This window comes from Physeter macrocephalus, chromosome 20, assembly GCF_002837175.3.
Source record: "Physeter macrocephalus isolate SW-GA chromosome 20, ASM283717v5, whole genome shotgun sequence".
NCBI classification, from domain to species: Eukaryota; Metazoa; Chordata; class Mammalia; order Artiodactyla; family Physeteridae; genus Physeter; species Physeter macrocephalus.
This window is the reverse complement of record NC_041233.1, coordinates 59,463,222-59,479,478: the sequence shown is the minus strand read 5'-3', so window position 1 is coordinate 59,479,478 and position 16,257 is coordinate 59,463,222. Positions and strand designations below refer to the sequence as shown.

Genomic DNA, 16,257 nt, shown 5'->3' with positions numbered 1-16,257 from the left:
TTGTTCTGAGTTCCCGGATTACAGACATAGACATGGAGGCTAGATTCCTGCCCCCACCAGGCTGACAGTTCCAGTGGAGGAGGCAGATAAAGAACAAGTGGAAAAAGTATACAAGATAATTACAGGAAATGACACATAATTGAAGGGCCGACATAATGAGGTGGTAGAGACAGGCCTGTGTGTACACTGGATGGAGTGGTCAGGAAAAGTGCCCCCAGGCTGCAAACACTTGAGACCTGCAGTTAGAAATGAGCCCACCCAGTTAATTAAAGAAAGGCCTGCCTGACACAGCAACTTTTGACCATTCACTGAAGACCCTGTAATGTTCAGGTGGGGGGCAGCCCCTCAGGCCAGCCCCCAGCACTTCTGACATTGACCCGACCTCCTGATGGCCAGGCCCAGCTAGGCAGGGGAGGGTGCCTCTGGTCCCCAGGATGCTTCTTAGTAACCACGGTGACCAAGAGCAGGAGACCCTCTGACACACCCACTAACCCTTTCTTTTCCTCCACCCTCCTTCTCTTCCTCTTCTCCTTCTCTGGTCATTTCTCCTCTCTTCCTCTCCCTCCACATTTTCCGTCCTCCTCACCCACTTCTTTCCTCTCCAGCCAGCACCACAAGTGTCCAGAATGATGACCTCTTGCACAAGGACTGTAAATTCCTGATCCTGGAGAAAGACAACACACCTGCCAAGAAGGAGATGGAGCTGCTGATTATGACCAAGGACAGCGGGAAGGTCTTCACTGCCTCCCCTGCCAGTGTCACTGCAAGTACGTGGGAGCCCATGAGACTTGGGTTTTGGAACAAGGACAAACAGCGTAGACAAATGCCCTAGCAAGATGGTTTGAGACATTTGAATGATGAAACCACAGTCATCCCCTACAAAGGGAAAATGTCTGCCAAATAAGGTGTCCCAGGGTCTGCCTTGAATGCAGACAAGTCAGGGAAACTCCAGCAAAGAGCTCCCAGAGTGTCTTTGGGCAATAAGAAGTCTCCTAACCACAGGCCCAGACTGGGGGGATTAACCCCGGGAAAGCAGGCCCTCTTCCTACAAGGCTAACTTCTACCTCCACAAGCGGGAAAGGATGTGGGGTGGCGGGAGCGGGGAGAGAATATCTGGGATCATCATGGGTTGTGTGCACAGCTTCTTTTTCAGAGGACACCCTAAAAAAGGAAAAGCAAGCTGCATACACCACTGACACCTACCTAATGTCAGAAGCTAATGGTAAGAGCAAATCTGATCGCTGTCCACTTTGACTTCGGCCAATCCATCTGTCATTTATTTGTCTCCCAAGACCTCAGTACTCTGAGTGTGGTCCTGGACCAGCAGCATCTGTAAGACCTGGGAGCACGTTAGAAATGCAGAATCCTGGGCCCTAGCCCAGACCTGCTGTGTCGGAGGCTGCATTTTAACAAGCTCCCCTGTTGATTCACGTGTGCTAATTATAGAAGCAAAGTCTTCTCATGGTACATCTAAAGTCCACAGTGGTATTTTTTTCTCACCTTACTTGTCCTCCATAATTCTCAGAGCTAATAGAAAAAGGCTTTTCAAAGCACTTGCTAGCTTTATTTTTTTTCTTCCCAAATGCGTGGATTCTGTCTTGGATAACCACATTTCTTCACTGCTCTGGTTCCTATGAATCTCTCCAAATCACTGATTTTAAGGAGGTCAGTAAAGGAAGAGAACATTTTAAGTCACAGAACATTTTTTTTTAACGCAAATGACATCAGTTATAATCCTCTCAAGGTTGGAAGCCAAGTCTTCTAAGTTAGCAGTTCCTTACATTTTAGGGGTGGAGGTGGGGTTTGGAGCCAAAAGATCCTTTTCAGAATCTGGTGAAAGCTATAAACAGTTTTCCCAGAAAATTCCACACATGCCCACAAACTCAATGGTCAAATAGCATCCAGGACTCATGATCAGCCCTCCTCCAAGCCCATCTGTGCCTTTCTGTTCCCTCCACCCCAGGTTAGGAACCTGTGTGCAGTCTTGTAACCAAGAAACCAAGAGTCATTTCTCACAGGCACATTTATTATTTGAATGCCATGGTCATTCCTAACACGGTCCTCCAAAAAATGTCTCGGGCTTTAGAGGTTGAAGGTCACAAGAAGGTTATGACACTGTGCTTTTTCCCACTGTGACTTGTTTGCCAAGCCATGTCTTCAACAATGTGATTATTGCACATATGAGATCTGTGAGGACCTAGTTAATGGATGTTCCTGCACCTGCATGTGGCTGTTCCACAAGGTCCCTGGCGGCACATCTACTTCAAGCCCTGTCCCAAGTCCATGCACAGGCTGGACTGGACTGTGGGCTCCTGCAGTTGAAAGGCTCAGTCAAAACATGTGTTCTCGGTGTTTGTATTTCAGGAGACGTGAAGACCGTGTCCGCAAAGGGCAAGGCCACCTCTGCAGGTGAGTAAGACCTGGGTCCTGCAGTGACTGGAGCGGAAAGGGCTGGTTATGGTGAATGGAATAGATAATGGCCCCCTAGCCTGGAGCCAAGGCATGCATGAGCCACCCAACTCTACAGATCTTCCCCAAAAGCCTTCAATGGGAGCAGAGTTGAGGGCGGGAGAGGGGCTGGCTGGGGGCTGGAGCAAGGCGGCTGAAGGAACTTAGCTCAGGAGATGTGCTCACGGGCCACACTGCCCCTGCTGGGTGCCCATTGTCTGTCCTTAGCTGCAGAGTCTGCCAACATGGCAGGAGCAGCACAGCAAGGCTACTGTTGTGTCTTACAAACCCCTCCCCTCCCCCCGCCCACACGGGCCGCAAGGTGACACTAAGACCACACACTTCTCCAGTCCTTTACACTTTCCTCACTTGCTCCCATAATCTTGTGAGAGAAGCAGATCAAGGCGTATCAGCCCATTTTAGATACTAAAAATTAAAAACACTTTCACTGAAACTAAAAAATAAATAAAAATAAAAAGCTTCCTGACCACCCCTTAAGAGCGGAGTGTAGTTCTAGACACTGTGGGGATTGCAAAGAAAGAGCCGTGTGAACTGAGACATGAAGATGGGAATTATTCAGCTTTGGGCATAATAAAATGCAGGAGGTTGTAGCAGATCCACATTCATAACCAAGAATTTTAAGCCTGGTCGTATCTGCTACATCCTCTGCTAATTACTCTACCTGCCTTATCTCATTTCATTCAACATCCATCTCATGAAGAAAGGTCAGCTTTGAACTCTATTTTATAAAAAATGAAACAGAGAGGTTAAGTGACTTTCTCTGGGTCACACAGCTCAAGGCCAGGATTGTCAGACCTCCACTCTTCACCAGCCACAGCCCTGTGTTTTTTCCAGGAGCCACAAAGGAACCTGAAAGCCCCACTCACATTCACTCAGGCCCACAGGAAGGCACCAAAAGTTTGAGAATTTGGAGGGAAGAGGGCAAGAGCTGCCTGCATTCACCTTACCCTTGCCCTCTCTTGCACAGACTTCTACGGCTACAACCGCCACCGTGGGGGCGGCAGTAGCAGCGGCAGGGGCGCTGGCAGCGGGGTCTCCGGTGGAGGCGGCAAGGGCTCGTGGGGTGTAGCGCCAGCCTGGTGCCCCTGCGGCTCCTGCTGCAGCTGGTGGAAGTGGCTGCTGGGCCTGCTCCTCACCTGGCTGCTGCTCCTGGGGCTGCTCTTTGGCCTCATCGCTCTGGGTATGTGGTGATGGCAGCCCCGCTGCCTGTTCCGAAGGGCAAGAATCGGCGAGTGTCCCAAGTGTCGGGCCAAGGGTCCCGAGATCATGGGTGCAGACCCCATGTTACTGCAGATGAGAAAACTGGGCCTCCAGGAGGCATCTGGCCAAGGTCCCATGGCTGCTCCGTGGCTGAGCTGGGACTCTAAGGCAGCTCCTCGGTCCTGGCCCCAGGCCCCAACCCCGTGGCATCCTGCTCTAAGCATCTGGCTGCCCTTAACAATCAAGCCAGGCCTTTCGTAGCCTTTTTACTTTCCACGTTCTGTTGGCTCTCACACCAGCTCCCTGGGAGAGAGGGCCAGCTTTGTGACCATCTCAGATGATGACCAGGCGTCTTCAAGGCTCGGTTCCGAATTTGAGTAGCTCATCCTGCTGGTAGCCACGACAGACTGTCTCCCCCCAAATATTCCAGCAAAATGTCCCCATGGCATGAAGAAGCCGCCACGGACTCCAGAGCCCCCTTTTCAGGCTCCCCTGGAAGCTTGGAAGGCACTGGATCGGGGGACCCTGTGCTGACACTGCCTCCGTATGTCTATTTCAGCCGAGGAGGTGAGGAACCTGAAAGCACGTGTGGACGAGCTGGAGAAGGTCAGGAGCAGCGTGCTGCTTTACAAGGAGAAGATGGAGAGAAGCAGCCAGGACTCTGTGCAGGGTGTTGCACCGAGGCTGGGGGAAGGTGTCGGGCTTGATGGCTACAGTCAAGAAGACCTCTGGCAATTCATGAGGGGCAAGCTGATGGCAGAACAGGAACATGGTGAGCACACTGCAAGGCAAAGGGCCAGGGGCTCCCAGTCCCGGCTCCTGTATGTGGAGTGGTACCCATTTAGGGCACTCTCAAGCTCCCCTCATTCAGCCCTCTTGACAGCCCTGGGAGGGAGGGAGGACCCGTATTGCTATCCTGTTTTACAGCTAGTAAAACTCAGACCTGGAGAGAATTGCCCAGGATCAAGATCACACAACCTGCACACTTTAGAATCAGATTGCTAGTCCTAGCCTCCGTTTCTTCCTACTGTACCACGGTGATCCCCTTCAGATGTGTGTGTGCGTGTGTGTATGTAGGTGTGACACAGAAGATGTGCAGCTAACTCAGGCTTTGCTGTCTCTTGTAGGAAATCTCCGAGGAAGCCCTGGCCCTAAAGGTATCACAGTGGTTGGAGCCCTTTCCCTGCTCTCATTTCCTGCACTTGGAGCTGGGTTTTCTGGGAGGATCGGAAAACTTCTCTTTTTTCCAAATTGAAGGATGAGCAGTGGAAAGATCTTGCAGAATCTGTTGGGAGGGTTGAGAATTGGCTCTACAGTCAGAATATCTTAGAATGAGAAGGGAACTAAGGCATCATCTAAGAGAGGCCGAGTGAAGAGCCCAAGAGATGCAGACGGAGACCGCGAGGAAGCTACACTGCACGCCAGCTCACCCTGAAATGCCATTTACATGCTGTCAGCTGGCCTTAAGATACTAGGAGAGAATGGCCCTTGGGTTCTCACCCCATCTCACAGTTTTCATGTCTTTCTGATTTTAGGTGACATGGGAAGTCAAGGCCCTAAAGGTAAACAAAACCTGGAAAACTTTACCTTAAATATTAGTGAGGGTTGACAGTTTGAAGCAATCAGCAAGTGTCAGAAAATGCACCTCCCACTCCCCTGGCCATCTCCCCTTGTGGTAGGACCGTGAATTGCAGAGCAGCCTGCACACCCTCGGGCTTTGGGGACCCGCGGGCTTCATGACAGAGCAAGGCTACATCTCTGGGGCAGCACTGCCGCTGGCCCCTTCTCAGGGATTCCCACGCCAGGGACCCTGAGGAGGCCTGCGTCCAGGGCCTGCATCTCCCCCAGCTGCAAAGGGCAGCCTGAGGGCCTGCTACTGCACAACCCCAGGGGAGATTTTGAGAAATACAGATTCCTGGGCCCTGCCAGGAAGCAGATGCTCTGGGGACGGACCCCCTCCCCCCAGGTTAATTCTGATGAACCAGGTCAGGAATCACCGATCCAGGTGAGCAGCCTGCTCTCAGGGGGTTTAGCCCAGGGAGGCTGGGAATAAAAGCCACCAGTCAGGAATGGAGCACCTGCGGGGGACATTCAGTAGCAGCAACACCACCTGCCTTCAGGGGGAGTAGGGGCGTCTGGCAGGGAGACAGGACATAGTCACAGGAAAAGGTGCCCCTCAGTGTTGGTTAGCTGGGGGACAGTCACCTGCTAACTTGGGTGGCACAGTGTCGCTGTAGGAAACTGATAAATGTCCTCAGAAAAGTGGTCTGTCAACCACTGGGACAGGCCTAGGGGTGGGAGGAAGAGCTTTCCAATCCCAGTGACCACGGAAGTGCCCCTCGATCTAGCTGAGTGGGATTCTCAAGATTCGGGGTATGTGGGAATTGCCGGAAGATTCTGGGCCCTACTCCCAGAGCCTCTGATGAGCAGGTGTGGGTGGGGCCGTGAGCCCGTGGCCTGGATCAAGCCGGGTGGTTCTGAGGCCGGGGCTGCACAGAGCATTCTAGGAATCACTATTGGGAATGACAGAGTCGCCCCTCTCTCCTTCCCAGGAGATCCCGGTGCAGGAATTGGGGTTCCTCCACTGGGTGGCCCTCAACTTCAGGATTCCCTGCCCCGACACACACACGCTGCGTCACCGCCTCAGCCCCCCTTCCTCAAGGCTCCAGCTTGCAGGTCCCACACCCCTCCTGACTGTAATATAGGATGCCCAGTCAAATGTGAATTACATATAAACACTAAATCACTTGTCACTATAAGTAAAAGTTTATTCAATGTTTTCCTGCAATTCAAACTTAACTGAGAGTCCCATATTTTTACTTGCTAAATTTGGCGATCCTACCCGAGTTCCACTGGTGGTTTCTTTAGGTGATCGGCCTGAGTCCTCTGGCTGACTTTTCTCTCTCTGTTCCCACAGGAGATCGAGGGTTCCCTGGGACTCCAGGTGCGTAGCCTCTGATGGTTCTACTGGGGTTGCAGGCTGCCCAGTCCTTGCTCCTGGGGTTTGGGAGGAAAGCAGGGCTGAGCTATTCTTGTGTGTCCACAGGTATCCCTGGGCCCTTGGGCCACCAAGGTCCGGAGGGACCAAAGGGGCAAAAAGGCAGCGTGGGTGAGAACCGCTTTTCTGTTCACTTATTCCCTCATTCCCCCATTCATTCATTCATTCATTCATTCAGTAAATGTTCATTAAGTGCCTGCTGTGTGCCAGACCCTGTTTTAGGTGCTGGGGAGATGTGGTGAAGAAAACAAAACCCCTGCCTACTTTTGGGTGGAGATAAACAATAGACATGAGAAATAAGTGAAGCACATAGAGGGAGGAAGTGGCTCGTGAAATGGGAACACAGAGCCCAGCGGAGCCTTGGGAGGGCTGAGGGGTAATTGAAAAATAGGGCCGGCAGGGAAGGCCTTGCTGAGAAGGTGCCATCAGAGCAAAGATGTGAAGGCGGGGAGAGAGCCAGGCCTGAGGAGATCTGGGGGAACCTTCTAGGCAGAGGAGCAGCTACGCGCCCTGGGGCAAGCATGTGCCCGCGGGTCCAGGACTTGGGAAGGAGCAGGAGGAATGGGAGCGGGTGCTGGAGCCCACTAGGAAGGCAGAGAGTCTAGAGGGAGGGGCCCTGGGGGCCTTGTGAGGGTTCAGCTTCTACTCCCAGTGAGGAGAGAAGCCATTTGCAGGTTGGGGCAGAAATAGGACACGATCCACTTGCATTTTCAAACTCTCTGGCTTCTGCTTTGAGTCTGGGCTACAGGGGAGAGACAGAGGTAGGGAGTTGGGTGTGGACGCTCCAGGCAGGTGTCCCACCAGCAAGGTGCTGCCTGTGGCGTCCTTCGCAGCCCTAACTGAGATGGACATTCCTGTCTTTAGGAGAGCCTGGCATGGAGGGACCCATGGGCCAGAGAGGGCGAGAAGGCCCCATGGGACCTCGCGGTGAACCAGGGCCTCCTGGGTCTGGAGAGAAAGGAGAAAGAGGTAAGAGGTGATTCCTTCACCAGGAGGGTTAGCTGCGTCCACACTTCCTTCTTACATCGTTCTCCCTCCCTCTGTCTTTTACTAGCATTAGCTGAGCACCTGCCTTGAGCCAGGGGCTGTGCTGGGCCCTGCAGAGACTGTGGTCTAATGAGGGTGCGTGGGCTGGGCTGTGCGTTCAAGCCTGGGGCTAAGACCCCTGCAGTCTGAGTCCCCAGAACGTGGTCACAGGGAGAAATGATCTTCCCGAGAGGGGGTGGGGACAAGTCAGGGCTGAGGTGGAGAGCTCAGGGCAGGGCCTGATGGAAGGCAGGATGGGGTGCCTGCCCTGGAGCCTCTGTGGCTGGAAGGAGGCGGGGAAAGCTTCAGACACAAGCCCAGCCCTGGAGGGAGCTGGGAAGATGTTGCATTAGATACTTAACCATGAGCCTGCTTTCATCAGGGGAAATGAAGCACAGACACCAGAAATCCTCTCAAGGCCAAAAGAACGTGAGCAAGAAGCTTTATTTTTAGCTTCACTCTCTCTTAAAAATATTGCTCAACCAGGCAACAAATATTTTTTGAGCACCTACTGAGTGCCAGACTTCATGGAATATAAAGACTCTGGAGGTAGAAACTGAAGCTGTTTTGCTGATTCTTGGCCTCATGGAGGCCCCAGTGGATCAGAGACCACTGGCAGGGTGGGAAGTGTTCCCTCCACCCTGCAAATGACACCACTGGGCTGGGTGGGCAACCAAACTGGGGGTACCCTCTCAAAGTGCTTATTTCTCCCCAGGGGATGCTGGTCAACCGGGCATTCAAGGCCCACCTGGTGTCCCAGGTTCTGTGGGTCCCAAAGGTAAGTCAGGTACCCAGACGGTACCCAAGTTTGCCACAACCAGGATGGATCTCAGAGATCCAGGCGCTGGCATCCCAGATGGTCCTAACCCACGGTACCAGGCCTGTGTGGGGTCGACGGGCCCACAGAGGGTCCCCCCACAAAAAAGTCCCTGGGCATCAGGATCAGGGCTGTATTTTTGGCTCTGGTGGATTTGGGAGTCACGTTTCCATCTCTCTTTGATGGCCGTGTTATGTGGCCCCTAAGTGGGGGGATGGATCTGGAAATCAGAAGTCAGACAATTTCCTTGCTGGCTAGGGCTGAGATGCAAACGTTTAAGAGCAGTAGGTCTGGACAAGCCAGGTGAATGGGGCCTTCTCACAGTGCGATGCCCATCTGGTCCACTCTCCTCCCTGCCCCTGCCCCGACCCCAGCTCAAATGTTTGACCGGGAAGGAGCAAAGGGTCTCTTGATCCCAGGAACTACAGCTTCCTCCCTATGGAGGACTTTGCACTGGGGTCACTCCTGGACCCACTGGCTCTGGGGTCCTGGTGCGCACACGCAGCCCTCACCTGGGGGTGCGCGCCCCACCCCTTCCACCTGACACTCACCAGGGGCTCAGTGTCCCTGGCCTGAACCCGACCCATCTGATCGTCATTGTCGTGTTGTCCTCTGCAGGTTCTAGCGGTTTTCCTGGCCCACAGGGTCCCCCAGGTCAGTAGCCTTCTTCTCATAAATAGACGCTATTTCTGGGGCAAAGAGAGGGATGTTAAATGGAGAAACAAACATTTTTAAAGCAAAAGAAGCAATTATAAAGAGAGCCTCTAAGAGACACAAAACTCACATCTGCACGTGTGTCCCCTGTGGCTGAGGCTGGTACCGATGGGTCCCCTGAGATCTGTTCTGACCTGACTTGGGGCACGAGGCCCTCCAGCAGCTTCAGCAGCTCCCAGCCTGCCTTGATCTGAGCAAAGCGCCCGCCTCATCTTATCCCCTGTGGGCCAGCGCTTGTCCCGCTGTCCTGGGAGTCTTGAGCTGCAGCCCTCTCTGTGATGCAGGCCAACGTCTCTGCCAGGGTCCCATGAGGGGTCCTCATCCCCGGGCCTGGCAATCTCAGCGACAAGGAACCTGGACCAGGACGATGTAGCAGGGACATGGGGAGGAGTCTGTGAACAGCAGCCCTTGACTTTTACTCCAGGGAGTGTGTGTGCCTATGTGTGTGGGTACATTTGTGTGCCAAGTAGGTGTGTGTACGTGTTGTGTGTATGTGTGCCGTGTGCATGTCCATCCCTTCCAAAGCTGGGGACACTCATCCACCCATGTGGTTTCCTCTGTGTGCAGGCTCTGTAGGTCGCCAAGGGCCCCGAGGTGAAGCGGGACTCCCTGGCATCAAAGGTAAGCTGGGGGAAGGGGTTAGAGGGAGGGGACATCACCTTGTAGATGCCACTCACTTAAAAAGGAGGTCTGGGGGCCTTCCCTGGCGGTCCAGTGGTTAAGACTCCATGCTTCCAAAGCAGGGGACACGTGTTCAAACCCTGGTCAGGGAACTAAGATCCCACATGCTACGTGGTACGGCCAAATATAAAGGAGGAGGTCTGGGGGGACAGGGTCTGGTGGACATGCCAACGGCCTGTGCAGACTGACAGGTGCATGAGGGGAAGGGGCAGTCAGGACTGCGGGGGAGCCTGCCTTCAGACACAGACTCTGCCCCTTGTTGATCATCCCTACCAAGGCTCTTTACACTAAGGTGTCCATTTCGTTTTCAGGTGACAAAGGACCTATGGGCCCACCAGGACCCAAAGGTATGCCTCTCCTGCTGGCTGCTGCTCAGACAACACCACAGCCTGCCGACTCCTGGGAGCCCAGATGTGGCCCCTGCCCCAGCATCCAAAACCCCATATGACTTGGCTCCTGGACCCTGGGGCTGGGAGGGATCTGAGATTCTAGTCGAACATCTCAGGGAAACTGAGGCACAAAGAGGAGAAACAGCACCAGCGTCACAACGCTGTGGTTGGGTGGCCCTCAGGGTGGCATGGATGCAGCACTGAGGCTTCTCCCCTCTAGTCCGGTCCCCCAGCACCCACTGGTGTGACAGCAGGGCCTGGGTCAGTTTGTGGGTGGGCCCTGACCCGGAAGAGATCTATCTAGTGTGCCTTTTGGGCTTTGTGAATGCTGAGTTCTTGCCAACATTCAGCTGACAGCAGCTTACAGGTACAGCGGGAACCGTTCTGCAGCCGGGGGTCCCTCTTACTGGGTGAGATTCTTTTCCTTGCTCCTGACTGATGCTTGCTTCCTCCACCCCCCACCCCTGCCCCATTTTTATTTTAGGTGACCAGGGTGAGAAAGGACCCCGAGGCCTCACAGGTCAGTCCCACACAGGAATCTACTGTGATCCACTAAAGACTTTTTGTAAATCCACTGGATACTGGAGATGGGGGGGAAAAATACAGAAGTAGGAGACAGAATCTCTGTCTAAAACCTTCAGGGGACTTGCAATCTAGAAAAAAGCAGGACAAGATAAAATAAAGCACTGAGTGGAGTATAAGCCAGCATCAACATGTATGGTCCAGACAGTAAATGTTTGGGGCAGAAAAGGGAGTTTATGATTATCTCTGATTCTTTTGAAGAATTGAGCTGGGAAAATTAAGCTCTTCCCTAAGTGGCAGAAAGTTTGCACTCTTGTATCCACTTACCTCCTGCCACCTTGCATGATTAAAAAGGATTAACTAGTACTGTTAACAGTACTAGTGCTTTGGCTACAGGGGCAGCTTTTTGTTGCCAAGGAAATAAGACTCATACACAGGCCCCTTCAGGCCAGGCTTGGTCTCTGGGCCAGTCCGTGCCTGCTGCCAGGGGCGGGAGGCCTGACTTTAGAATCAAAGCTGACGCTGTGTCCCCAACCTCTGGTTGGCACACCAAGCTCCTCTGGTTGGGGAGGTGGCAGGCTTGGGGGTGGCCGGGAGGGTAGAGTGTTCTACCACTGTCAAGCTCCTCCAAACACCTAGTCCATTTCCTTGCAGGCGAGCCCGGCTTGAAAGGTTTACCTGGTGCTGTGGGCGAGCCCGGGCCTAAAGGAGCAATGGGTGAGTGTCTCACAGCAGCAAACACCATGGATCCGCTCCGCCGCAGTCATCCTCATGACCCTAGAGTTGAGATTCTCCTAGAGCTGCATCTCCCATTCTCTAATCTACCCACCCCTGGTAGAGGCTCCATTTACACGCTGTTCCTGAATCTGGGCATCCCTCTTGGAGCTCAGAGAGCTGCCGCTGTCTCTAACAGTTTCTTACTGCTCTGGAGGGGCTTGGCAGGACATGGTCCATCTGCCACGGTTCCTGCCTCTAAGACCCTCAGGCCCTTGGGGAGGACAAACGAGGGCTGAGGTTCTTTGGAACCCGCAGAATTCCAGGCATAGCCCTGATACTCCAGGGTTCAGCCCTTTGGCTGACCCTTACTGAGGGACCTGTCAGCCAGGACAAGGAAGCTGGCTAAAGACCCCCCATGGGGCCAGGCATTTGACACCACGTCCCAGAAGGGTCTAAGCCCCACCAGTGGAGACGTGGTGCATTCATGATCTCATTCATTAACAAAGTGTTAGGAAGCGCTGATGGTGTGCAGGATGCTGTGCTGGGCGAGTAAGATGCTTTACCTCCCTCGAGGGTAGATAAAGCTTGTGTGAGATGACAAGGGCCATGAAAGGTACAGGGTGCTATGCAGAAACAGTAGAGAGAGAAGTTTCTTCCAATCAGAAGGATGAAGGAGGTACCTTTTCAGATGGTTCTAAAAAGTGAAGAAGATTTTAATCACATCAATTTAGAAAATGCCACGCAGAGACACGAGTGAGGAAAGACAAAGAGGTGGGAAAAAGCAGGTGGGAAGAGCTGGTCCCAGAAGGACATCACTTTGGACTGAGGTTAGGATAATGCCTACAGCAGAGGAGACAAGATCTTGGAGAATCTTGACCTCCTGGACCTGGAACAAATGAGGCCGATGTGTATTGAGCACCTGGTGTGTGCGAGTCCTGTGCCATCAATGCGGGAGATGCAGTGGGTGCCATGGAACAGTTCTCCGCAGGAGAAGAGGCATTACTGCTTTAGGAGGAGAGGGCAGGGGGAAAGCTGCACCCTGCAGGTGTGACAAGGACAGGGCTTCTTCCACGTCTGATGGCTGCAGGAGGGGATGCACGGGCGCCCCACCTAAGAGACAGCTTGTGAGGCTGTAAGGCAGTGGGGGGAGGGAGTCCCATAGTAACTCGCAGAGTCACTGATGAGCTTGCATCTGCTTTCCTAGGACAAGCTGGCCCCGACGGACACCAAGGCCCAAGAGGTTGGTCACTCAGCTGCTCTCCTCACTCCCCACCCCGCCCACATCCCAGGGCGCAGCCCCCAGCCCCCCGATCACAAGGCCAGAGGGCGTACATCACAGGGAGGTGTGCAAGGTCCCTGGTCTCATCCCCCTCCTCCCTTCCACCTGCCAGCAAGTTACTCAGTAAAACCCCAAGAGACCATTGGCTCCGATGCATTGGCTGGTCAGCTTGCCTAAAAGGAAAACGTTTCCACGTTGGTCATGCTTCCTCTAGGGGAACAAGGTCTTCCAGGGATGCCCGGAATCCGGGGCTTACCAGGACCTTCTGGAGACCCAGGAAAGCCAGGTAACGGAGTGGGAATCGGAGCTGGCCATGGTGTGTGTGTGTGTGTGTGTGTGTGTGTGTGTGTGTGTGTGTGTGTGTGTGTGTGTACCTTCCTTAATCCATTTTCCTCTAGCAGCTCATTAGGAAAGTGCCACAACTGCTGGCTTGAGCCGGGCACAACGGCTATGAGTTCTGACACCTGAGTCACCAAGTCTGGCAACTTGGAAAAGAGAGATCAACACTGAAAGCGAGGAGTTCTAGAAAGGGGCCAGGAGTCTCTTAAAAATGGCAGTTTATCACCACCTCAGTGTCTGGGTCCTCTGAGCCTTTCCCCTGTGGACCCCCTTGGACTGTACCTGGACCCTCGCCAATAGCCACCAGTCTGGGCAGATAAGCCGTTGTTCGGGTCTCCACCAAAGGCCCAGCAGGAGCAAGATCCTCAGGGCTGCAGGAGGAACAAATCAAAACAAGCCAAGAAAGCCGGGAGGACAAGGTGGCAATCCTCAGGGACCGATGAGGAACAAGGGGCCTCTGGGCTCCTTTGGTGGGTGCACAGATGGAGAGCACCCAGGAGGGAGCCTGGGGGCAGCATTAGGGGTCAGTGAGTGTATGAACTTTTTGGGTTTGTAGCTCTCAGACACCAAAGGTTCTTGACCCCAGATGGGCTAAGAACCATCCCCTGATGGAGCAGTGAGTCAGAAAACTGCACTCATCCAGGGCTGCGAGGACCCTGGAGTCCGGCTGCCCCAGACACGGGGTTCGTCCTCCTGCACCCACCAATCCCTTCCGCCTGCTGCTGAGGGGTCGGCTCCTCCGCCCTTCAACTCTCCTCTCATGTCTTCTACTCTCCATAGGTCTCACCGGACCCCAAGGACCTCAGGGTGAGTCATCGGGTCACTGCCACTTCAAATGCCACTGCCAAGCCTACCACTCCCAGCATTCGGCAGATGCTTCTCCAGTCACCTTAGTGTTTCCTCTCCTTCCCTCACTCGCCCAGCAACAATGGGTTCAGGTCATTTTAATGTGAGTCTTGAGAAACACCTTAGGAAGGAAAAACAGGCACAGAACAATCTAGAAAGCCATTCTAGGAGAGATGAGGTTAGATCACGTGTGAATTCTGTCTGCCTGAGCCTGGTCCCCTGTGGTGCAGGGACCCCCCCCAAGAGGAGGCTCCAGGCCCAGGAGTCCCGTTAGCCCCACAGAGGCCCACATCCCCTGTGGCATGGCACGGTAGGGAGTGGGCGCTCATCTCATGCAGAAGGGCCCAGCCTCCCTGGGACAGCCCCAGTGTCAAAGCCTGTCTGATAGTTGGACAGTGTGTGCCCACTTGGATTTGAGAAGCTGTCACCACACCAGCCCCAACTCCTAAAGGAAATTAGGCAAAGATGTAAAATAAAATCAAACATCATCTGCCCCCAACAGTTGAGCGCACAGGGATATCTTTCAAATGCTCCCTGGTGGAGTTGTGGACAAAAGCAAGAGGGGGTGTTGCATCAGATACAGGAAGCCCAGCCCCTACTCCCCCAGGCTGCAGGGCCGGTGGGTTACAATGGCCGCTTTGCAGGCTGCAGGGGGCTCGTCACCCAGAGGGACTGGGATCCCCCAAAGCTGGGCCTGTGAGCCTCTGCCTCCAGCCCAGCTGTTGCTCTATTTCCTAGAGAGGGAGAAGGGCTCAGAGCAAGAGGCTCCCTCAAGCGAGCTGGGCTAAGGCAGAAGGTTGAGCCAGGTGGGTCTGCAGGTTTCAGTCAGCAATTGTGGCCTTGCCAGTCACAGAGTGCTAGGTACAACCACAGGGGGTCTGGAATTGTTGGCCCTTAATCATCCTGACTGACTTATTTTCAATCACATCAGGACTTCCTGGTACCCCCGGCCGACCAGGGGCTAAAGGTAAGAGATTTTCCAAATTAGACAGTCACTGGTCAGTTTGGCAGGAGGGAGGTCCCTCTGTGGCCAGAGCCTGGATCAATAGTGGCATCTAGTGGCTTCAGTGGAAGGCTGTGAGGCTGGGGAGCCAGGGATTCTTCTGACCAATTAAGCCCTGAGTCCTCAAGCCCCACCCTTCCCCCCACAATCCAGAGCCTCACTTTGGTGCTTGGCTGTCTCCAAGCCCTCGATGGAGGATCTGCAAGGGTGCTGTCCCCACCGCTGACTCTCTAATGCCCCCCACGAGTGCTCTGTCCCCTCACTTAGGCGTGCCCCCCCCCATGATGTGCCTCTTCCCTGGGACAAGTTTTATGGTCCACACAGGCCTCAGTGTAACGGGGACACTGCCACCCCCTTTCTGAGAGGGCTTTGATGCAGGCAGTGAGGAGCCTCTCAGATGTTACTAAGAGGGCCAAGTCGGAGTTCTCAGAGGGGCGTCCTCAGGACTTGGACCCTTACATGTAGCATGACGCTTGCATCTGGTTCTGGGCCATCAGACCCCACCCCTGAGCCAGTCCAGGAAAGGGGCTGCTCAGGGACGGTCCTTCTCTTCTGTCCCTGTGACCCCACGTTCCTGAACCCTGACGTTCGGTGGAGCTGCCCTCTGTCACTGTCACCTTGGGGGGGACCTGCTTTCCAGAAACTATGGCTAACAACGGGTTGGGCCAAGGAGTTCTTGCAAGTACATCCCAAGCCAGACACGTCTCTGGGTCCACAGATATCCTCATGGATTGATGGCATCTTTAGTAAGAGAGCAGAGGCTTGGGGATTCTCGAGGAGAGACACCCTGCCCTTCTCCAGCACCTGTGACTTTCTATCCAGTGTGCACAAGAGGTGGACATTTTACCTGATACTGGATTGTGTTCCAAAAAAATGTCAAGTGCTTTCTCTTGGCCTTGACCTTGAGGGGCTGGCAGATTGCAAGCAGAGCCCATCCCTCTACTTCCCCAAAGGGGGAAATCAATATCACCCCTCAGTGTGTGGATGACTGAATTGCCCACAGGCCTTGGGAAATGACAAAAAAGTCCCAGAAGAATCTCCAGTCAAGGGTTTTTCCATCCTCTACTTCACTCACTTGGTTCTTCAGAGTGTGGATTTCCATCGTGACAGCCTTGGGAAAGTGTGAATCTGACATTCCCTTCTTGGAAGTCCTCCATGCACATTTGCATTTTCAATCCTCTAAGACACAAGGCAGAGAAGAGATCTGTTAAACTTTGCGTAACTCCGAGTTTCCCAGACCACAGAACCCCCTCTTGA

The 16,257-nt window shown here is 53.8% G+C and overlaps 1 protein-coding gene across 4 annotated transcripts in view; it reads left to right on the top strand.

The window, feature by feature from the left end:
- COL17A1 (collagen type XVII alpha 1 chain) overlaps positions 1–16,257 on the top strand; it is a 50,035-nt gene that overhangs the window by 22,104 nt on the left and 11,674 nt on the right. For 3 of the 4 annotated variants that reach the window (XM_028481926.2, XM_055081346.1, XM_055081344.1), the window contains exons 14-33: positions 606–767; positions 1,142–1,222; positions 2,365–2,409; positions 3,437–3,649; positions 4,229–4,441; positions 4,797–4,826; positions 5,205–5,231; positions 6,587–6,613; positions 6,716–6,778; positions 7,532–7,636; positions 8,409–8,471; positions 9,129–9,164; positions 9,792–9,845; positions 10,217–10,252; positions 10,779–10,814; positions 11,471–11,533; positions 12,738–12,773; positions 13,027–13,098; positions 13,932–13,958; positions 14,929–14,964. In XM_028481926.2, coding sequence (XP_028337727.1) covers positions 606–767; positions 1,142–1,222; positions 2,365–2,409; positions 3,437–3,649; positions 4,229–4,441; positions 4,797–4,826; positions 5,205–5,231; positions 6,587–6,613; positions 6,716–6,778; positions 7,532–7,636; positions 8,409–8,471; positions 9,129–9,164; positions 9,792–9,845; positions 10,217–10,252; positions 10,779–10,814; positions 11,471–11,533; positions 12,738–12,773; positions 13,027–13,098; positions 13,932–13,958; positions 14,929–14,964 — 1,425 coding nt within the window. The remainder of the gene's footprint in view (positions 1–605; positions 768–1,141; positions 1,223–2,364; positions 2,410–3,436; positions 3,650–4,228; positions 4,442–4,796; positions 4,827–5,204; positions 5,232–6,586; positions 6,614–6,715; positions 6,779–7,531; positions 7,637–8,408; positions 8,472–9,128; positions 9,165–9,791; positions 9,846–10,216; positions 10,253–10,778; positions 10,815–11,470; positions 11,534–12,737; positions 12,774–13,026; positions 13,099–13,931; positions 13,959–14,928; positions 14,965–16,257) is intronic. The other variant, XM_055081345.1, reaches the window with a different exon arrangement.